Source organism: Girardinichthys multiradiatus, chromosome Y, assembly GCF_021462225.1.
Source record: "Girardinichthys multiradiatus isolate DD_20200921_A chromosome Y, DD_fGirMul_XY1, whole genome shotgun sequence".
Taxonomy (NCBI): domain Eukaryota; kingdom Metazoa; phylum Chordata; class Actinopteri; order Cyprinodontiformes; family Goodeidae; genus Girardinichthys; species Girardinichthys multiradiatus.
Genome location: NC_061818.1, coordinates 16,449,586 through 16,471,928, shown reverse-complemented (window position 1 = coordinate 16,471,928; position 22,343 = coordinate 16,449,586). Strand labels below are relative to the sequence as shown.

The 22,343-nt window shown below is 40.4% G+C and overlaps 2 protein-coding genes across 7 annotated transcripts; both read right to left on the bottom strand.

Moving 5' to 3' along the window:
• Nucleotides 1-43: 43 nt before the first annotated feature.
• LOC124863827 (mitochondrial dynamics protein MID51) lies at nt 44-6,126 on the bottom strand. Of its 5 annotated transcripts, none has more exons than XM_047358332.1 (6): nt 5,992-6,126; nt 3,564-3,875; nt 3,262-3,415; nt 2,972-3,152; nt 1,380-1,642; nt 44-1,288 (listed from the first exon to the last, which is right to left on the bottom strand). In XM_047358332.1, exons 3-6 carry the CDS (start codon nt 3,406-3,408, stop codon nt 458-460), a joined length of 1,422 nt encoding a protein of 473 aa, XP_047214288.1. In that variant the 5' UTR covers nt 3,409-3,415; nt 3,564-3,875; nt 5,992-6,126; the 3' UTR covers nt 44-457. The 5 variants fall into 5 exon arrangements, with proteins under 5 accessions (XP_047214288.1, XP_047214290.1, XP_047214291.1 ...); XM_047358334.1 differs by having other exon boundaries at nt 3,262-3,432; nt 3,639-3,875; XM_047358335.1 differs by having other exon boundaries at nt 3,639-3,875.
• A 664-nt stretch (nt 6,127-6,790) lies between these two features.
• Nucleotides 6,791-20,325, bottom strand: LOC124863825. Of its 2 annotated transcripts, XM_047358329.1 has the most exons (7): nt 18,434-20,325; nt 18,273-18,343; nt 18,095-18,198; nt 15,588-15,665; nt 13,194-13,656; nt 12,670-13,071; nt 6,791-12,129 (listed from the first exon to the last, which is right to left on the bottom strand). In XM_047358329.1, the coding sequence occupies exons 5-7, from the start codon at nt 13,635-13,637 to the stop codon at nt 8,239-8,241; spliced, it is 4,737 nt and encodes a 1,578-aa protein (XP_047214285.1). In that variant the 5' UTR covers nt 13,638-13,656; nt 15,588-15,665; nt 18,095-18,198; nt 18,273-18,343; nt 18,434-20,325; the 3' UTR covers nt 6,791-8,238. The 2 variants fall into 2 exon arrangements, with proteins under 2 accessions (XP_047214285.1, XP_047214284.1); XM_047358328.1 differs by having other exon boundaries at nt 18,273-20,325.
• Between the last annotated feature and the right edge of the window lie 2,018 nt (nt 20,326-22,343).

Sequence of the window (22,343 nt, the reverse complement as noted above, 5' to 3'; positions counted from 1 at the left end):
TACATACAATTTAATATTACATTCAGTCCTTTGAAACTAGATTAAAAACACACTGAGCACAGTAGGCGTAGTAACTCTGAACTGCATTAAATACATCTCTATCTCAATGTGGAGGTAAAATCTAGCTGACTTCGTGCCTTCCTCTTTATAATGAAATGATGGTAAAGACGTCAGAGGTCCATCCACCATGATACACTCTAAACTTCATTAATACGATGACTTTAAGGAGACTCGCTCCACTGAGCTGAGAATATTTGGACAACAGAAGACACAGCTATCATATCAACAGCCCTAACACTGGAACTGCTACTGTGTCATGGTTTCTCACTGGTGATTTTAGAGGTAATAAGAACAAAAAGAGGTGATTATTCCATGCAGGATTTTTTGCGACTGAAAAATATTTGACCCAAAAACAAAAATTGAGGTTGGCATTTTATTTGTTGCTTGTTTGGGATGTTTACAGCTGCTCCACTTCAGTTCTCAGCAGCCCCTCAGGATCCGAAAGGGCGCAGTAGAGAGTATACCCCAGCTCATCTACTTCCTGTTCAGTCAGCTCGCAGAATAAGTTAACTTTAGGACTGAGGGCGCACGACAGCCTCCCGGCCTCTAGGTGTCCCACCAGCGATCGCAGCAGCTGGAGGAAGCGATCGGCCAGAGCTTCTTGTGTCCAGTCGCCTTCCTTCTCACTCAGCAGCAGGATGGTGTTGGTGAGCTGGCTGGAGTTAAGCCGGTGGAGGGCGGGGCTGAGCTTGCACACAGCCTTCGCCACCTTAAGGCAGGTGCACCGGCAGCCCCCGTCCTCCTGATCCAGCGCCCTGAGCCGCGCCGTTTCGGCTACACGGAAGCTCTGCCGCCACAGGTTCTCGTTGCGCTCGGCAGAGAGCCGGTGCGGTTTGGCAATCAGTGAGGTTCCGTCCTCCATCACCAACAGTGGCAAGAAGTCCACGTATAGCTTCCGGTCCGTCTCGTACTGGACCTCAAGGGTCAGCGTCTCAGAGGGAACCACAGGATGGATGACGTAGTCGAGCACGCTCCCTATAGCTGGCCAGTTAATGGAACCGGCCACAAGCTTTTCAAAGACCTCAAGGACCGATTTGGGGGAGAGGTAGCCGCCGACCATGCAGCGGTCCCAGTAGCTGCTGCTTCGTGGGAAGTACTCCAAGTTCTCCCTGCGGACAAGCCAGAAACCTGGGACGTTCATGATAGTGTCCTCCCCTGGGATGGATGACCACAGATTCTTTTCCAAGATGAGAGGCACCATCAACTGGGCATGGTCAGCAGTCACCACCTAGAAAATGAAAAAGAGAAAAAAAAAATTTTATTATTGAAAATCCCAGATCAGTAAAAGAAAAAATAAATAAATGAATGTAAATGCTCACCTGAAGGTCATCATACAAACTGCCGCTGAGGTACATCTCTCTGAGCGGCATGTCAGGCAGCTTGGCATGAAGAAAGACTCGGAGCTCTGCACAGATGTCCAGCGCCGCCCTTCGGGCCATGGCCTGCTCCTCAGCAGGGATGTTGACCCTGGTTTGGTAGAACTCCCACAGACGTTCCTGCAGGGAGAGACGCATCCTGGCCCGCATCAGGCTGGACTGGGTGGCACCACATGCAGAGCGACCTGCAGCTCTTCGCAGGCAGTCTGAGGAGATGATGGAGATGCTTTTGTTACAATTGCAGCAGAATTATTTGAGGATTACTTCCTACGTTGACTGGAAGAGGAAAAACTTTAAAAAGCTGAGGGATTATTACAGTGCCTTGCAAAATTAATGAAATGCCTTGAACTTTTTCACAGTTTTTGTTTTAACTTTACAACCACAAATGTCACTGAAAGGTTTTAATAAATAATCTGAAAAATACAGCATGCATTAACTGTCAGGCACCTTTACTCTGACACCCTTAGATAAAATCCACTGCCTTCAAATGTAAACTAGTGAGTAGAGCCCACCTGTGTTCAACTGAATCTCATTATGAATACAACTACTCATACTAATAACAGAGGGCTGTTGGAGAACATTGGTGAACAAACTGCAGTCCAACTAAAATGACCGGCAAAGCAAGGACAGCGTTAATCATACAAGAATTCAAGTGGCCAACTATTAAGTCCTCTGGAGGAGCAACTGTTGACAACTATTAGTTGTGCACTGCTCAAATCTGACTTTTGTGGAAAAGTAGCAAGATAGAAGCTGTTGTTGACATAAAGCCACCCTGTCTGCATCTTGGCACAAGCCATGTCGAAGACAAAGCAAAAATCTGGAACAAAGGTGCTCTAAAGTTGAAAATTTGGGCCTTTGTGCAAAATACTACAAGCCAACACATCACATTAAAACACGGTGGTGGAAGTGTCATGCTTTAGTGCTTTAATTGCTTTCTTATAGGAGGAACTGGGAAGCTAGGTAAAGTTGATGGAAACGGTACTGGAAGATAATCTGCTGGAAGCTGCAAAAGACTTGAGACTGGGGTGGAGGTTCACCCTCCAGCTGGAGAACGACCAGTCAGAGTTCAGACCTAAATCCAACTGAGAAACTGTAAACTTGAAATGTATTATTTTACTTCCATTTCATGGTTATGTGCAAATTTATGTCGGTCTATCACATAAAATCAGTAATGCCTGTTGTAAGGTAAAAGAATGCGAAAAAGTTCAAGGGTTATGAATCGTTTTGCAAAGCTCTATAAAACGGCAATACTAAATCTAAAAGTATAGCTATTCTATAGGTGATCTTGTTACAATAAACCTAAAAACGTCTGAAAATTACTGCTACAGGGAGACAGAAGATCCAAACCCACTGTAAAGAAAGAGTATCAATCCTCCCAGTAAGCTGTCTGTCAACAGATAAAAAAAATAAATTTAAAAAAAGACACTCGCTTGAAAGTCTTATTCACCAACCTAACACTGCATAACAAGGAAAACAAAACAAACATCTGAAAATAGAAAAATGTCATCAGCATAACAGAAGAATGTCTCCCACACCTGGTTCAAAAGAACGTGAGGACGTGGGCAGCGACTGGAGGGACCTGCTAACTGTGGACTTCATGTCATGGTTGAGTACTCGTGGTGACGAGCCCATCCACGCAGGCTCTTCCCAGCTTCTCTTTCCAGTCTGCTGCATCTTGGTGGGGCTGGTAGGGGCACTTATGGTCCGATCATACATCTGCACAAACAATACGAAGTAGGTCGTGCTTCAAGAAGGAAGGTTTTCTGCAACATCATACGTGGGTGAGATGCACAGAACAATGACAGACCGAGATCATCTCACTTACTCTTTTGACAGCTAGTGTTGCAATGCCAAGCATGGCTGCCCCGCCCACCCCCAGCACGAGCTTGGCATTGGAAAGCATGAAATCTATAGCAGTTCCGATCCCGTTGTCATCCTTTTTCCCTTTTCGGTCCCCATTCATCCCAGCCATCCTGCCTCTGAAAACAGACAAAGCCTGATAAAAACAAAAGAACAAAAGGCAGAAGAATAAGCTAGTTATTGTTCTGTTGACAAGAGGTTACATCAAACAATAGCTTTGGATAATCCCATTCCAACATAAAAACAACCATGCTTTGTAGACACTACCTGAGAGTTGCAGCTCCCGATGACCTCTATAACCCACCTCCAGAAGTTCCCTTACCCGACCCTACATGAGCCCACCTAGCCTGCTGCTGAGAAAGAACTGGCCCCTCTTCAGCGCTTCCTCCTTATCTTCAGGTACAGTCAGGGCCTGGCAGCGCCGAAACTCACGAGCCACAGCCCGGCGATAGTAGTTCCGGTCGCTGTACTGAAGATGACGCCCTGCACGGAGCAGCGCCCTGTAGAGCTCCAGCACGGCACCGCGGGACCAGCTGCCCATCAGGGATTACAACATGGATAGGGTGATGACCCTAGATGCTGGGTGAAAGGACAGTAAAAGTTAGATGATGATCAGACTGATGCAAAGTTTATCCTATTTTTAAAGATGGCCACATAGGCTGTGCTTTTAAAAGGACGATATGGAGTTTTCAGGAGTAGATGACCTAAGCCCTAAGAGGTTCTTGCAAACAAGAGATTCATCGGGGAGGCCAGCTAAGCTCTGGTCCTCAACCTAGTAAGGACAGATACAGCTTTATTGTGGGACATGAGACCTGAACGGTGTCTCTCACTCTATGACTGATCAGATGTCAGTTGCAACCCAAAAAAATCCACACAAACAAAAGACATCATACCAAATTAGTCCATACATTAAGTTTTGTGTAATAAAAATTATTTAGAAAGCAATCCTGCTTCCTACCAGTGCAAATTAATACCAGCCACTTCAGTCCTAAACCAAAAACTTCTGAATGTTCCAGGAAGCTTTGTTAAGACTTTATTCAGAAGGGGAAAAAAAATATTTCACCATAAACCAGAGACGACCAGGAGCTCCTTGCAAGATTTCTCAGAAAAAAAATTATCAGAAGAGCTGTTCATGAATCAAGGAACACTCAAAAAGAGCATTAGTAGGATGTGGAATAAGTAGCTAGAGTTTTTCCAATGAAAACCAATCAAATGTTCTTAACCACAGTGGCCCCCCATGCACACTCACTGCGCAAGACTCACCTGCTGAAGAAAAACATGTTAAAGCTTGTTTAAGGTTTGATGAGTCCAAATTTGAACGCTGAATGTTTGGAGAAGCAATGGAATGGCATAACCCCCAAAAAACAACCATACCAACAGAGAAGGTTGGAGGTGGAAATTAGAGCTGCACAATATATCGCAAAATATAGTGTCATCGTCACAATATCAGTGTGTGCAAGGACAATTTGTTGTCCAGTAATTGTTGGCTGATATATCCCAGGGGTATGAACTTGTCATTTACTTGCTAATGTAATATTTAGCCAGTCTCACAGCAGCAGATTCTCACACTAGACACAAATGAGACAGATGAGAAAGAGAGGAGTGAAGAAAATAGGCATATATCACTACTGATATCCACATCTCAACTTTTACAGTTATTATCACCATTGCAACATTTTCTAATACCATCAGCCCTAGTGGGAATTGCAGTACTGGCAGACTTCTTATAACTGCAGTGAACTGAAAAATGTACAGATACATTCCTGATGTGAATCGGAGGATGAAACGGGTGGATTTTTCAACTAGACCCTGAACACACAGACAACAAAACAAACCTGTTGGAATGACCCACTTAGTCGCCTAATTTTAATCCAATTGAAAATCAGTTTAAGAACTACAGATCAGAGTGCAGAGAAAAGAATTTCAGAACCTTCAACTTTTGAAGCTAGGTTGGGTGTATGAATGGGTCAAAAATAACACCAGAGCCATACGTTTGGCTAGTTTCTCTACACAGGAGATGTCTTTAACCTGTCATCACCAAAACAGGAGACATGGTAATAGCTACATAAGAAATATATTTAGTGGGAAAAATATTAACATGCTCAATAAACACTAATAAAATATTATATTCAGCTACATACCTCATAAAACTCAGACAAATGTGGTCATACTGAACCAATGTATGTATGAACTTCCCTGAATATATAGATTAAAGGTAATCGATTCAACCTGCCTTTTTGTAAGTTAGCATTTACGGATATCTTTATTTAAAAACTTCATTAAATTAAAAGTTATGAAGCTGTCTCTTCCCCATAGAGGCAGACCCACACGCTCCTTCATGGTTGTAAATCTTTAACTAGTTGCAAAACACGCATGCAACTCAGACCATTGGCAACCATCTCATCACAACCCGCTTTTGCTCTTCGTTCCCCCCAGCATGTTTTCAGACCATCTTTTCAGCTGAAATATATATATTCGCCCAGTAAATCTCCCTGAGGTATTAGGAGAGTAGAAAATGGCTGGTCCATCAGAAAGTCACACATCTCCTCACTAGCTTATTAGCTTACCGCGTAAGTAGCCGTGTTGCGCTGACCTTAGTTTAAATCCGGTTTACAGACGAGTCGCCTTCAGTAACGGCATGAAACGACGAGTAACAGCAGCGGAATCGAAATAAACAAATAAAAAGTCAACTTACGTTTCAGAAATTATGAGTCAGGACGCTGTCTTCAGAAGAAGGCTGGTGTCTCTTGTAGCCGGGGGTCACATTCGGCGGTGACAACAGGAAACGCGTCTGTACATAAATACTACATCCGGTTTACATTTGGCTTTTTTTGGTTTACAAAATGCTTATTTGTTTTTGCTGGTTTTATCGTATTTTGATAGCCTTTTGCATGCAAACCTTGAAGTTTAATTTTAATCTCATCTGACTAGACCACATCATCCACATGTTAGCAGTGTCCTCCATATGGTATGTTGCAAGCTGTTTGTAGGAATTCTTTGGGCTTTCTTACAAGAATGGCTTTTTTCTCAACATGCTTCAATGGAGTGTAGCCAGATTAGTAGAGAGTGTGACTATAAGTTATCCTGTTAACATGTTCTCCTACCTCAGGAAGGAGTCTGTGCCGGCTCCTCTTGAGTTACTATAAACCTTTTGGCTGTTTCTCCAATTTATGCTCTCTTGCCAGGTCTGTCAGTTTAGATCAATGGTCCTATTTGGGTCGGTCTGTAGTTGTACTCATTCGGATTTCAAATAATGGATTGAACGGGGCTCTGTGTGATGTCCAATTAGTGCGAATTGGTACATTATTTTATAACCCAACTCTGCTTTTAAACATCCTTGACCTCTGCTGTGTTTCTTGGTCTCCATGATGCTGTTTGTTCACTAATGTTCTCTAACTAATCTCTGAGGCCTTCATAGAGCAGCTGGATTTATGTTGAGATTCTATTACACACATATGGACTATATTTGCCTACCAATGAAGTTACATTTGAAGTCAATTTGTTGCACTGGATTTTATTTCAGGGTATAATATGAAAATGGGCTAAATACAAACTCACATCACATTTTATTTAATTTTTAACTTTTTAAAAAACTACTTTGTTGGTCTGTATCGTGAAAATCCATACATATACGGTTTAATAAACCAATGTTTTAAATTCTATGTTGTCAAATTACTGTGGTGTATGAGCAATTACATCATTTTGTCCCAGTCATTATGACTTGACTTTCAAAAGCTTTAAACAGCCTGCAAAGCAGTTATACAGATCTCACAGCTGACGTGGACAAAAACTGCCTAATTAAAAAAGTATAAAAACTTAAGACTGATTACTATAGAAGGGTTAACTGCAGTAAGCGGTAGTGTTTCAATTTTAGTGATCAGATGAACTGCTCTTAATCACTGAGAAAAAAAGATTATCCACCACAACCAGTTTTTTTACTGTGAGGAAAATTGTAAAATTCATCGTTAGATGTGTGTTTGTATATAAACTGTATGCGTATATTTAATTAACTACAGAATTACTCAATCACTGGTAACATTACAATAGCATTAGCATAAAACATCAAAATGCTCACAATTTTGGTTCACCCAAAACCTTTTTTAAATTAATGTTAAACGACTTTAAAAATTGTGTTAGCTGTTAACATGGGTAATTCAAACTGGCTTTGCAAATCGTTGTTCAGAAAACTGTAGCAAAGGCAGAGAAATATTCCAGCAATAAACAACTTTACTTTACACTGGTAAAAGCTAGTATAAGAGACATTTCAAAACGGAATACAGAGAAAAACTAGATGAAATACAATCATTTCATCTATTTTTTATGGAAAATGTCAAAAAATATCTCTAAGGCCATTTAGATCTTTGGTAAATATTTATTTGCTACAATGATTAATTATTCAGTTGACTTTAAAAGCAATAATTTGTTTGAAAATCAACAAGTAGCATAGGACAAAAACAGGAATATGAAATCCTGCTTACATGAATGATTCCAATGATTTTTAAAAACAGTCGTAAATAAAACTAAAATGTGTTGTTTGTCTTTGATTTGAAAAACATAATTTTGTTTTGTGTGATTTGTCCTAACACAAAGCAATAAAAAGCAGGTTATAAAATAAACTTGTGTTATATTTAACTGACACTTTAACAAAGAAAATGACCACCTAATATAGTATAGTTTTAATATATGTACTTTATAAAAGTGGTATCCAGTGTAATATTCAGTTCTAACTAAATTTTAGGGCTTCAATATTCAGGACAAAAGGCTACAGGACATTGTTAGAAGCTGAGAAACAGAAGGAAAAATAGAAATTTGGATCCAAGTTATAAATTACGTGTCCCTGATGTATTTGTGAGCTCAGAATCCACACTGTATAATCTAGTATGACCCAGTTACCACAAATATATTACATTTATTGGCCTAATTGTCTGCTGTGGTCTTATGATCAGGGCATGTACTTTATTCCTTTCATTCTTGGTATGATATGCAGATCTCTAACGTCATCATGCTGAAGCAGCCAACACAAGTAACGCTCCGTCCCCATGCCCCATCCACTAGTGAGGAGTGGCTTCACTGTGCGCATGCTAATGTACCACTTGTAGGAATCTTCTGGTACTGCATGGTGCCTCAGGGCTTCTTGGACCATCTCAGGGGTAGAGTGGCGTTCACCAAGACCAACGGTCTCACCCAGCCCCAGCAAGAGGTCAGCTGCTTTGGCTTTGCACCGACCTGTGCCCTGCACGTACGCCTGGTAGAAGGGAACTGCCAGGTGGTCCATCTCAGTTAGCCAAAGAGCACCACCAAATTTCTCTATTAAAACGCACTCCCCTTTGCGGGTTAGCTTCCTACCAAAGTGGGGTTGGCCGTCTTGCACCCACTCTAAGCAGTCAGCAGAGGGCATCATGGAAATGGCTTGATCTAGGGGGATTCTTGGCAGAGAAGTTTTTCCTTCCATTTTGCTCAGGATTTCTGTCACGTGAGTTAGGGATCCAGCAGAGTTCTGGATTATGTCAGAGTGATTTTTCAACATAGACTTGGTGAGATGAACCAAGTATCCCTCTGCAATGGAAATGGCATCGTCCATGTCCCCCAAGAGTTCACACTCGACATGGTAGAACTGATTCAAGTGTGTGGCATCTGGATCTTCCCCTCTAAAGCTAGGAGATATGTAGTAGGTTCCGGGGAGGTTCTCCTGAAAGCGAAGGAAGTATTCAAGGACAAATTGCATTGAGTCAGCCAGGTAGACATCTTGCCCAAGCAGACTTACAGACACTGGCTCTGAGTCAGACCCCAGACCCATTGGTGAAGATATGGTGTCTGTGGTGAGAGGGGTCAGAGCATAGGAGTACTGGCAAGAACTGTGGAAATACTCCACTGTGCTGTGGAATAAAGTGTTTTGAATTTGGAACAGGTTGCGATACCACTGGCTTTTCATGGCCAGTGTGGAGTGAACCTGAGGATCTTTCCATGAACAAGGAGGCCTGCACTGGGTGATTTTTAAGTGGATGTTTTTGAGCGATTCAGCATCGGCAGGTGGGCCATCCAAGGATGACACAAATCCAGGGTAGGTTGGAAAGAATTCTGGTTGTAGCTTGACAGCTTTTGCCCCATCTGGTGAAGGTAACAGAGGGAACAGTTTGGCATGGGCATGGTCGATCTCAAACCCCTCAAAGATCAGTGCAACACTTGGAGCCTTGATTCCTTCCTGTAGCAGTTGGGCAACTTTATATGTGGCTAAGATCAGAGCTTTGTAGTCAGGATCATTGAGCCTGAAGATGTCACTGGACAGGGGCCTGCGGGGCACCACAACAGTTAGACCAGGTCTATTTGGGTATGGTGTCAGGAAGGCAACATGCTGACTGTCTTCCCACACTCTCCACTGTTGCTGCTCTCCTTGTACAATCTGGCTAAACAGGTTATCATTGGAAGGGTCACCAAAGTAGTCAAAGCAAGATGGGGCATTTGGTGTAGGCAGTGCATTTCTTATCTTGGCTTGAATTTGGGTCAGTGCCTTGTCATCCCAGCGTGGGCCACTTTTTGAGTTACAGAAGCCTGTGTCATAACTGTGGAACTCCTTTTCTTCTGCCAGATGGGGCTGCCACTTTGGTTCTAATCCACAGAGTGGGAGTAGTCTGATTTGTGCTGGTTTATCAGGGATTGGATTAAAAATCAAAGCACAGCGTTGTACTCCCAGTCGCTCACATAACAGGTTTGATACTGTTTTTGCACCTTGTAGCATAGCAACAAAATCAGGTGTTGGCAACTGAAAGATGCTGTTAGCCCCACTCAGAGTCTTTCTAGTCAGAATTGTTGACCCAGGGGTCCAGGGGTTAGGGTTCAGGTAGGCGACCAGGTCCTCTGTTTCCCAGATCACATTGGTAAAACTCTTCATAGGTTTGAGAACCTCTACCCTTGATATACCACATGTCATTGAGGCCACAAACATCACACCAGCATTTGTTTCAATGACAGCATCACCCTTTTTATCCACGGCTATGATGCCAGCGCACACATTTTTCAAATTTTTGGCCATCACTTCCTTGCAGGCCTGTCTGAGGCTATAGCCTTTGTTGTGGTAAAGACTGGCTATTTTTTCTGCCACACTGCTCCTTAAAAACACATCTCCATCTCCAGAGCAGGTAATTGCTACCTTGTCATCTGCATATATTCCTGCACCTGCTACTGCAGTATCCCCTACTCGTCCTTTCAATTTTCCCACCAACCCACCTGTGGAGGTTGCAGCTGCCAATGTGTTCCGACGATCCAAGGCCACAGCTCCAACTGTCTGAGGGTGGTTGTTTTTTGAGGTATTTCCACCACTGAGTTTTGCAATTAACTCTTTGTGACGTATATCAGTGTAAAAATACTGTGGCCCAACTGGCTGTTCTTTGTCATTCAACCCCTGCAGAAACTCTTCAGCTCCCTCTCCAACAATAAGTGAATGTGAGCTCCTCTCCATCACGCATCTGGCTGCTTTGATGGGATTCTTTACACTTTTCACACAAGCAACAGATCCTGATCTCATTCCATTTCCATCTATAATGGTTGCTTCCATTTCATTTTTGCCATCTTTGTTAAACACTGAACCTCTACCTGCATTAAATAGAAAGCAGTCTTCCAAGGCTTCCACAGATCTCTGAACAGCATCCAGACTACTGCCGCCTTGTTCAAGAATCTGGGCACCAATGGTTAAGGCTGTTTGCAGTGCAAACTCAATCATCTCTGTCACTTTACTGTTCAGCATCATATCCTCTCCAGCACCTCCATGAATCACAAGAATGTAATCAGAGCACATGCCAGATGCAGCGTTAACAGTGCCTTTGTCCTTGTCAAGATTATCTTGGCAATGAAGCATCTGCTCCGTTTGATGCTGTTTTAACAGAGAGTCAAGTGCTCCCATTTGGCTTGCGATGGCATACCTAACAGCTAAAAGCATCAACAACTTCAAATTCATCTCAAGGTTTTCTTGAAGCTTCTTCAGAACAACAGCAAATGTCCCCTTTCCATTGAGCACCAGTTGCACCTTGTCTTTCTTCCCAAGGTAGGTTACAGCAAGTTGGTCTTGGGCATAAACATTTCCTACCCCACACTCTACACCTTCCATCGTATCAGAACCTGTGAGATATACAGATGGACATCCAAAGGGATTCAGGAATTTCCTTAATGGATTGTCAGATGGTAAAGACTGCCGTAGAGCGGCCAGGTGAGGACCAACACCTTGACCGGTTTTGGTGTTTTTGATGAGCCTTTTGTGCTCCAAAAAAGAAACATGGAACAGCTGCAGTAAGTCATTAGTGTACTGCATGGTGTTATCAGGACAAATGCGAGATGCCAAGGTATTAACTAACTTGCGGGAATGCATTGTGAGTGAGTACGTGGGATCACAACGGCCATGTTTGTAGTGCCGCATATGTGTAGGGGTGACAAGCATGTGTTTAGCAGCAGACTCTCCAAGAGTTTGCCAAAGGGAGAGCTGCAAGGAGAAGTTGATCCAAGCATCATACAGGCCCCTCTGCTCTCTGAGCGTTGAAAATACATCAGGATAGGAGGGGAGATCAAAAGTAAGAACTACATTGTCTACTGTCAATACAGGTTGCTGTTGGAGGCTACTTATCCCTTGAAAGGGGAACGTTAGGACTTTTGGACTTGCAGAATGAACAGTGTTTATTGTGTCAGACTTCATTGCTCCTAAGTCATTATTGACAAGGTTTAAGTCAACAGTCTCGGACAGATGGTATACATGTTCTGTCACAAGAGAAGCTACCATTCCATCCACAGCGCTGTGCTCGAACACCATCCCAGCTGTGCTGTCTTTAAACACAACTAGATTCAGCACCTGCAAGAAAAAAAAGAAATAGAAAATATGGTATCAGCTTCTTTTTGAAAATTCAGCTACCACTGAAAATATGAAAACTTTTAAACTTGTAAGTACAAAATTCTGTTTGTAACTTAAAATCTTTGCATAAATTTAGAGATTTCTTCAAAGTATCCATCTCCTAATGACAAAAAGTCTTTTGGTGTTGCTTTGTCCTTTAATGATCCTACTGGTTGGTTTGAAGACTCTTTACTCTTTTCAATTAACCAGGCCAGAGTCAGTTCTTGAACAGTGAGGTCTTACAGAAATTGTAAATTTTAAGATCTAAACATTTTTGCATTAAATTAATATGTTGTTCATCATCTAGTAGATCATAATGTTTGCTTAAACTTTCAAATAAAATTAGCTAATTTGTATATTTAGTTTGATTGTAGGGATTCTCTGCAGATGTGCAACCTGTTTTATGCACATTGAGACTATGGAAATCCTTAATTATATTTCCTAATATTAAATTTATCTTTAGTTTTATAATAGATCATTTAAAAAACATCTTAGATATACCTTGTCATAATATCGCAGACATGGAGTGTCTCCTCCTCCTCCCAGTCTCACTGCATTGAGGATATCAGGCATTTCACAGGGTGCTTCACTGTCTTCCAGACACAGTGTAAGGATGGCACTCTCCATGAGCTCAAGTGATTTTTGCGGATCGCCTCCTTGCTTGAGGATCTCTTCTCTGAGAGCTCCCCAGGTCTTCCGCTCCAAAGTTGAGAGGCTGCAAATGACAGAGGGATCGTTCTGTTTCCCAGCTTTGGGCAGATCCATCACCTGGGCCAGTTGCTTGTAGATGTCCATAAAGGACCGCACAGAAACTGGTCCACCGGTGCTGGGACGACAAAGTATGTCAATGGGGAATGCTCCACCAGCACAGGTGATGATTGCGTGGAGGCTGTCTGGATAGACCTGATGAACAGAGGAGTTTGACAGTATAGTATGTGAACAGGAAACAAATTCATCCTTATCATTTCACACAGACTGTTTTTCAGACAGGTCAAGTATTCGAACCCTTACTACATTAATCTCACCTTAATTTCGTCTTGGCTCTTGCCAGGAATACGGCTGGCACCAAACACTTCAGACTGCTGAGTGTGCTCCATAGGAACATCGCCCTTCAACAAGAGGGGTTCACTGTACAACTTTGCTGCTGCCCAGAGCAGAGCAGCTGCCCTCCCCAGCTGAGAGCATCCCTTTGCTTTTGATGGGAGAAGAACAACCGGCAGAGCTGTTGAAGTAGGCAGGGGGTCAGCACAAGAAAGCAAACCCCTCTTGAACTGGTCAGTCACCCAGTTCTCTTGGCCCGCTGCAATGGCCTCTAATTTCCTCTGGGCTTCTTCAAGGGCATTTCTCTGCTGTTCCAGGGTGCTTTTGAACTCAAGGTAAATATCTGGGCATAGTGTGAGCTGCAGAACACGGCTCACTTCTTGCAGTGTAGCGTCCAAATCTGGAACTGGGTAGTTGAGTAGTGTCATCCTGTTAAAAGTGAGGGGGCTTGACAGATAAAGAAAAAAGTGATACCATTAGTGGAAGAAACATTACTGCTAAGCTAACAATCATTCCAAAACATCTGACTCCAATAACTGCTGGTAATTTTAGGAGAATATATTTTGCCTTCCAAAATTATCGATGTACCAAAACGTTTAAGCATTATAGGTACAGTATTTTATCAGGGTATTATGGAGCAACAAAGAAGTACATAACTTATTATAAAATTGTCTTTTATCATAAAGTTTCCTTTTATTTGTAAGTTGAAACAACATGGCAGGAACTTGATACATGCAAATTAGAATCTGAAAAGTGTGTTGTATATTTGTGTTGTATATTTGTACTCAGAGCCCCCTCACACACACACACACCTAATGCTTAGCATTATTGTCCTGCTGGAAGGTGAACCTTTGCCTCAGTCTCATTTTTTTTATAGTCGCCGATAGGTTTTCATAAAAATTTGCCGTGTATTTAACTTTCATTTTCCATGAGCTCTGATCAGCATCCCTGTCCCTAAAGAAATGCATCCCCACAGCACGATGCTGCCACTACCATGTTTCACCATCTGGACACACAGAGCTTGCTCAACCTCTTTCTCCCTGGTCTATCACCTTAAATCCCAATAGAATATATTGAAGTTTGTGATTAAATGGTTCAAACAGAAAATAAGTCTTTTTCACTAATAAAACAGCCACAAAAATAACATTACAAAGATTTTTAATAACGTTTTACAAAGCAGTTTTAATTGTTAAACTTAAACAGCACATTTCTAGTCACTTCTGCTGAAAAATACCAATGCTTGGTTAAGCATGGACTTAGTGCTATAGAGATGAAGCTATGAAACAAGACACTACAAAGACTGATTATCAGATATCGTCCTTCTTTATAAGGAAAATATCGTAGACTTTCAATATGTCCTTTTAAAGCAGCAGGGCACCTATAGAGTCATGAGAAAAGCACTAGCTTGTTGTGTTGTTTCCCAAAAACAGTTAGCTTTCACTTATAAGCTATTCCTCAGATCTCAGCAACATGTGATAGCACTCATGTTCACGCGCACACATTTTCACGGTGAAAGTACATTACACACAGTGTGACATGTTTCCTTCACATGACGTCCAACCGTTCTCACATTAGTGGAGCCCGTAAGTCGGTTAAGTTGTTAACGCTTAATAAAAGGAAAACACAGATCTCATTGTGTGTGAAATTGGTGGACATGAATGGAATGCATCCAGATTTTTTGTCTGTCTGAGGCAAATCCCCCCCCATTACTGAAGTGAACTGAACATGTCCCTACGTAATGTCCAGTAACACAGCCTGTCTGCTCACACGTGAAAGCAGTTACTCCCTTTCGAAAACTAAAGCTTGCTGGTCGCCAAGGAAACAAGATGGAAATTTGATTTAACTTGATTTGTTCAAATCATCCACACAATGCTGTCTGTCTGTGGTTTGTCCGACTTCAGCAGTCTATCTGAAGGACTCAGGCTTTAGAAGGAAGCTGATTTTTTGATTGCCACTCCTATATATATTGGTTATGTGAATTTTACTACACTGGTGAAACAAACCATTGGAAGCTTTAACAAAGAAAATACAGTAAACCAATAAAACAATCACAGTTTAATTCATTCATTCCACATAAATCATTAATGGAGAACGTTTTTTTAACATGTGTCAACATATTTTAAGACCAGTAAAAAATGTGCATCCTAAAAAGAACCCTTTTTATATTTAGCTTTAGCTGGCTGTCATTTAGTTTCCTCAAAATGTGCTAGCATAATCAGTATCCAATAAAATGCCATAAATGAAACAGAAATATGTAATCATAAGAAATATATATCAGACTAGAGTAGTCCAAATGATTGAGATGTATAAACATTGTGGTGAGTTAATTTATAATTAGCCTTGTCTCTTTTTTTTATTCTTGAATAAAATGATCTTACCTCTCTAAAGGAATTTCTCCAAGATGTGGCCAGCTGCTCCAGTGGGACACCACTCAGTGGGTGAAAAACTTGGTTGGACTGCAAAAACAAGGGATTTTTTTACTATAATGAAGAAACTGTGACTCCAATTAAGAAGCCTCTCTCCACCTCTCACAGCCTCTCTTTTTGAATAAACTTCTACATTTCTCTTTTTAAAGCAAAACTGACTACTGATGTTATAAGTGTGCCTTCCTTAATCAAATCCTTTGATTTTGAGTGTTATAAAACTGAGCCTCAATAATAGTTTTACTTAAAAATGTAAACATTACTATATGAACTGGATTTGCTTAAATACAACCGGTGGGGGGTGGGTATATTTGTCTCACAAATGTCTCTAAAATTAAATAATTTTACCAAAGGGACCAATGGAATATTATCCGGCATCAAAAGCACCTACCTAATAAATCTAAGCTATAAAGCATACCTGGGCATAAAATAATTGTTTTTAACAACATCACTGGTGGCACAATTAATGGCACCCCCAAACAGATTTCGAAACAATTTACTCAAGACTTTTTTTAAATCATCCTTTGGTTGTTTTTCTAATAAGGAACTTCTAATTATTAGTAATTCATGGCTTTCTGTTTTATGGGAATAATTATGATGTGACACAGAGACCTATTCTTTTAGTCGCTGACCACTAGACTGGTCAAGGGCCAATTTTTATCTTGTTACCACAAACAATGAGGAGGACGATAAGGTAAAAACTGCAGAATAGAGTCTCCATGACAGCCAACTGATTGCTTGTGTGTGATGAAAAAGAAAAGCCTAAACATCTTGAGTTTGCTAAAATCTACTGGGATTTTAACTGGACACTTGTTAGGATGCATGGCTTTATAAACTATTTGAACTATCTTTTTTGTCCGGTGGCCTATACCAGAGAAATAAAAATGGGCTGTCATTGGGTCTTTCAGCAAAATAATGATACAAAACAAATGACCAGATCAAGACATAAAGGGTTCACCAGACTCAGAATCAATCTCCCTGGATCATCTCAGTCCTAAATTGTTTAAAAACATGTGGAATGACGTAAAGCTAAGAAAGCAAAAAAGTGGCTCTAGGACTAGTATCTGGAGATAAAAAGAGGAATGGTCAAATATCCCTCTCTCTGTACTTTACGCTCCAACCTTGTGATATGTTTTAGAAGAAAGCTAAGTTCTGGGGATGCCGGTAATTGTGACACCAGCAATTTTGTTAAAACAATTATTTTTCAAGATTTTTTTTCCCCCACTGAATTAAAGTTCTCAAAATAAAAGCTAGATCTTTCTTAATTTTCAGTGAGAGGTCATGCTAATAAAATAAAAGCTTAAAAAAATGTGATTTTTTTAACACATCTTTACGTGAAGTGCCACTGTATGTACCGGGGTGCACTTTCAACTTTCTCTCTGGGAACTTTGTTTTACTAATTTACAGCATACATGCCATAGGTTGGAAAATCAGTAGAACTGAGACAAAACATTATAGCAGACTCTTAAATCTTTGACGTCATCACATTTTGTCATTTGTTTTAGGAAGGGTTAAACATACATGTAGTCTTTGGTTAAAAAATCTGATCTCTCACGTAAAGTGGCAAAATGAGCTTTGCATGAATAAAGAACACATTTGTTTGCTTTCCTGAATTTATGCTGGAGCATTGATCAATTTTCAAAAATTGATAATCATCACTCACTGTTAATCTTTCTTCACTTTCAATGCAGTGCTGGTTATCATTTTTTGGATGTTCTCCTAACCGGTGTCAATTTAGCTTGGACGTTTGCGTTGTGCCATTCTCTTGATCAATGTTCACACAAGAGGATTTGTAATTTTTCATGGTGTTGGACATAAATAAAATTAGTCTCAAGGTAAATCTCTCAAATCTTATTTTAAAAATGTGTCTAGTTTAAAGTAGTAAACAATAACCCAGCTTATAAACGGAGCTGAGTGCAAACTTTGGTCCGGGTTGATCAGATATTTAATCCCACTATGAGAAAGTAATTTTGCTTTGAAACTTGAAAAAATTAAATAAAAAAACTAAAATATATAATAAAATAAAACAATAAAAAATACAATAGTGGTGATAGTTTTTGCTTACATACTGTAGCCGTCAATTTCTAATCTATGATACTACTTTAGATGCTTTCATGTTTCTTTTTATTTTTATTTTACATTGTGTCAGGCACTCTGTGCTCTAAAACAATACATTCTAACCCTTGTACTTGTTTTTTTATTTTTTCTAATTTAGGAACTGGTTGGAAAATGTTTCTAAATGTCACTCCCTATTTCTCCACGTAGCCACCATAGAATAGAAATTTACTGTGAAAAGTAAAATAATGTAATGTCAAATTAAAAGTCTATAATTTTCCTCCCTTCAATCCTTTCTGAAATCTTAAGTTTTTTGCAACTGATCAAGCCATTCATTTAACTTTGAACAGTAAAATTTACATGTTGAAGATATTTGAAAGCATGCATGTAAAATGATGTGACAGAACCTCCGTGTGTCTGCCCACACAGATGATCTGACCCCGCTGTCCAGCCAAGCTTCAGATCCCACACCGCCTCTTCAGGGATGCACTCCAGGTTCTGAACATCAAATCTGTTGAAAAAGTCTCAGGCTTTAATAAATACTTGTAACCCCTCTTTGTGATTTCAGATGATCAGCTTACTCACCTGAGAGTAATTAGCTTGTGCAAGCAGGGCAATCAAGTAAAGGAGAAGTTGTATGATTCAATAAATTCTCACTGAAATGACAATCATTGAGAGGAGATGCTCTAATGAAAGCAGAGAACATCAGCAGTGGAGATTCCTAAATTAGCCAGATTTATACTCACTGGTGCACTTATTTAAGCCATATAAGGTTTGCAGGAACAAATCTTTTGCAAGCTTCCTGGGAAGAAAACAAAAGGTCATGATGTTCTTGTGAATCATATACATTGACATTTTCCAAGAAAACTGAAAACAAGACTTCCCCTTATTGATGTGGTAAGCCCTGAATTTAATTAAGTCCATATGTGATTAGAGATAAATGACAGATGAGCATCCTTATTGTGTAAAAAAGAAACTTTTTTCCAGCATATACTTCCCTTTTGATGAGATTAACACCCAGCATTTGATGTAAATGACTGTGTTTCAGGGTAATCTCAGACTAGACAAGTGAAGAAAATGTGTTTCTTACAGTCCTGGAGATCAGTTTGGCTCACAGAGCCTGACTTACTAAATTGTTGTATTTGTAGTCAGTTTGGGTGTCATTTTCAGCTTTGGCATGTTCTTAATCTTACGGTCCCTTCCAAAAGAATTAAAATCACTTCAACCTTTTCTCCTTTTGCAATGTTAGAACCACAAGGCTCAGTGTGTTTTATTGGGATGGTATGTGATAGCCCAAAAAAATGAACAAATCCAAAAAGTGCGGTTTGCATTTGTACTCAGCCCCCTTTAATCTAACAAAGAATTGTCCCCAGAAGTCCCCTAATTAGGATATAGGGTTTGGTTTTGTGTAATATGATCATAGTTTTTTCTTGGTTTTCAAGAACCATGGTCATTGACTGTGTTTCAATGTGTTTGGTGCCACAGTGTGCTGACGGCTGCCCAGAGGGTTGGGGGATCTGGGGGGCGGAGTATCCCCTACCTGGTTCTAGGCGATCTTTTTCCCGGGGGTTGTTGGGGGCCCAAGCTGCTGGGGGAACTGGGTTCCTGGCTCGCTGGCTTGGCCTGCGTGGTTGGTGGCAGCAGTGGCTGGTGGCCCCGCGCCTCACTCTTTGCCTCTTTGGCCTGGGAGCAGCCGTTCTAATGCTTCTCAGATGTCTACCTTTGTGTGGGATGTATGGATGGCCTGTGTTTGTCTTGCTGGGACTGCTGCGGCAGTCTGGAGCCTAGTCCACCTGTCTTTGCTGCTCTTGGGTACTGAGTGTTGCAGGCCTTCTATCGTTCTTCTCTCGCGTAACCCTAACCCTTACAAAACGCACTTATTTCTACACATGCTCACCACCCACATGCACACCGACACACAGATAATCCAAGTGGCTGATGTTCATACAAACATAGGTCACTACTACATCAATGTGGCCTGCCTACTTTGATGCTGGATCCTACCTTGGCCTTATAAAGTTAATCGTGCAGTTAGGATTCCATTTTGAGACATTTCTGCAGAGGAAATCTGCCCCAATTCATGTAGGCATCCAGCTATTCCACATGGCATGATTGTGCCAAGAAAGGACACAAAATTAAACAAATAAAATCTTTATCTCTAAAATCTTTTGTCAACAATGGTCACCTCCATCTCCAGAATAGCAGAAGGCGAAGTGTTTCTGCACGCACAGTAAAGTGGTGACATTTCCACACTGGCCTGGTCTCAAGAAGGCACATTTTTGCGTTTCTCAAACTTGTTGGCCAAAACTGTACAATAGATTGCCAGGGATGCAATGCTGTCCTCTCATATTGGAATTGTGTATAAGTTGAAGCATTTTTGCAAATTTAAGAATGCTAGTTTTTTACTCTCTGTGTGTTAATCCTTGATGGGTTAGCTGCCTGTTTGCCTTAAGCTGGAACAGATTGTAGAAAACATTAAAAAAAACTTTAGCAGGAATAAATAATGGACAGATTATCTTTTTTTATGCATATGTTGTGGAATTTTCTTATCAAAGTGGAGAGAAGTTGACTCACAACAAGAGAAAATCCGGACTTTGTCTTCATAAGTTTTATTCAAAGGCATTAAGCGTTTGAAGACCCTGACACTGAGTTTAGTCAGTGAAGCAGAGCCCCGATCAACATTTACACACAGTATTTATACCAAACATGACAGTGTTATCTCAACACTTCAAAGAGTCTGTGTTTTATGGCCCTAGACCCTTCTCGGGTTCAGAGGTGACAAAGTTACCTAGGAACAGACCCATCTGCTCTTCCTGAGGCATCACCTTAAATGATGGGTTTTAACCATTAAATTCTGATAATGGCTTTTACAGCTTCCTCCTCTAACACAGATGTTCTGAGGAGTGAGGTAACCTAAAGGTCACACACTTTGGAACACTTAATAAAAGAATTTCCATTACACATATAAAAAATTAATTATTGTTATAATGCTTAATGATATAATAGAGTTCTATTCACTCATTTATTTTATAAATCATAAAGCCTGTTTATGAAAACCAAGTTTGTACCAAACACAAATCTAAGAGATTAGAACTTAACATATTTTTGTCTTTGTTTAAAAACAGCATATCTTTGTTATTTTCTGTTCTTAATAACATGCACAGCTGAGTAAGAATGAAACACAAAAAGAGAAGTGAAGAAATTTCCAGGAAATTTCCAACTTTTGGAAATTGGTCAATAGGAGGTAATAATAATTGTTGGAATAATTTAATATAGATTTATCTTATATTTTCTCCTATCCTTAACTTGACTATTTGATTTTTATAACCTTTCATGATGTTTGTGTGAGTAAAGGATGTGAGTTGTCTGCAGGCAAAGGTCATAAATGGAGCTGAGAAGGAAGCAGTCCGCAGTTGAGGAGGTCATAAAAGATGAAGGCTGATTGCGCTGAACAGATGACGCACTGATCTTAAAAAGATGGAGACTGTGGAAGTGTGTTGTTAAAAGATAATGGTGTTTATGACCTGTTTATGATGCAGCTGTTGTTTCCCATCCTTAGAGAATGACGTTCTTTGTAACTAGGGACCCCCGAAAAGATAATAAAAAGAGAGGGTCGGACAGATGGTTTTCAGAGCGGTAGGAGATTTGTAACTGAAAGCACATCTCTGTCCGTTCTCCTCGCAGCGAGTAAATAACTAATTCTTTTGTAAAACATGTTTAACATGTGCAAAACATAATCCACAAGGGAATTTAAGACCACGAAGGAGACAATTTCCAAAACTAAAATACCCTTTTCAAACAATTCATATGGATTTTATCGAGCTAAACCACAGTGAAGGGAAAAAGTTCTGTTTAGTCATTATAGATGCATTTTCTAAATGGATAGAACTATTTCCAACTAAACATTACAAGCACCTCAGGGCTAACACCCTATGAAACGTTATTTGGAAGACCATACAGATTACCAAAATTCAAAAACAAGTGGGAGTTAGATGAAGAAGCTAACTTAGCTGATTATATGAGGAGTATGTTAGAAGAGCAACAGAAACAAAATCAAACTAATGAGAAATGTTCTATTTCCCAGCAGGAAAACCAACTAGTGGAACCAGGAGACTGGGTGTTAATAAGGAGTGTAAAAAAGAAACATTGGTATTTCACCTAAGTGGGAGGACCCATATTAGGTATTATTAACCACTGCCATGGCAGTAAAATAGCTGAGAGATCAACTTGGATTTAATTTATTTGTATTTGTAAAGCTTTCAACAACTTAAACACTAACATATTAACTTTAGGAACAAAGTTTAAATCAGTTTATTTGCAGGGCATAATAATAATTATTATCATTATTATAATAAATAAACCAAACATTAATATTAGATTTCATCTGACTGAATTATATCTGTTTAACTTCCACCCATTGGGGAAACCCAGCGGGATTTTGAAGACAATGTGCCGGGAGTCAGCTGTTCTCTCGGGGTTTAGCGCACTTCAACCACCCGGTCAGCTGACAGCTGGTGAGGCGAGCGGCTGCTGGGGCAGCGGACAAACACATCGGCGCATTTGTGTAATTAAGCGATATCTTGATAAACTGATCAGATATTTTAGGTTTACACAACTACATTCTCGTCTAAAAACATTGTAAAAGTTCAGCTGTTT

Excerpts from the sequence above, each read along its gene's own strand:
- LOC124863827 (XM_047358332.1), bottom strand. The coding sequence starts at position 3,408 with ATGGCTGGGATGAATGGGGACCGAAAAGGGAAAAAGGATGACAACGGG. Across the intron at positions 1,643-2,971 it reads CTCACGTTCTTTTGAACCAG|ACTGCCTGCGAAGAGCTGCA; the intron begins GTGTGGGAGACA and ends TCATCTCCTCAG. Across the intron at positions 1,289-1,379 it reads GTTTGTATGATGACCTTCAG|GTGGTGACTGCTGACCATGC; the intron begins GTGAGCATTTAC and ends TTCATTTTCTAG.
- LOC124863825 (XM_047358328.1), bottom strand. The coding sequence starts at position 13,637 with ATGACACTACTCAACTACCCAGTTCCAGATTTGGACGCTACACTGCAA. Across the intron at positions 13,072-13,193 it reads AGAGCCAAGACGAAATTAAG|GTCTATCCAGACAGCCTCCA; the intron begins GTGAGATTAATG and ends TCTGTTCATCAG. Across the intron at positions 12,130-12,669 it reads GTCTGCGATATTATGACAAG|GTGCTGAATCTAGTTGTGTT; the intron begins GTATATCTAAGA and ends TTTTTCTTGCAG.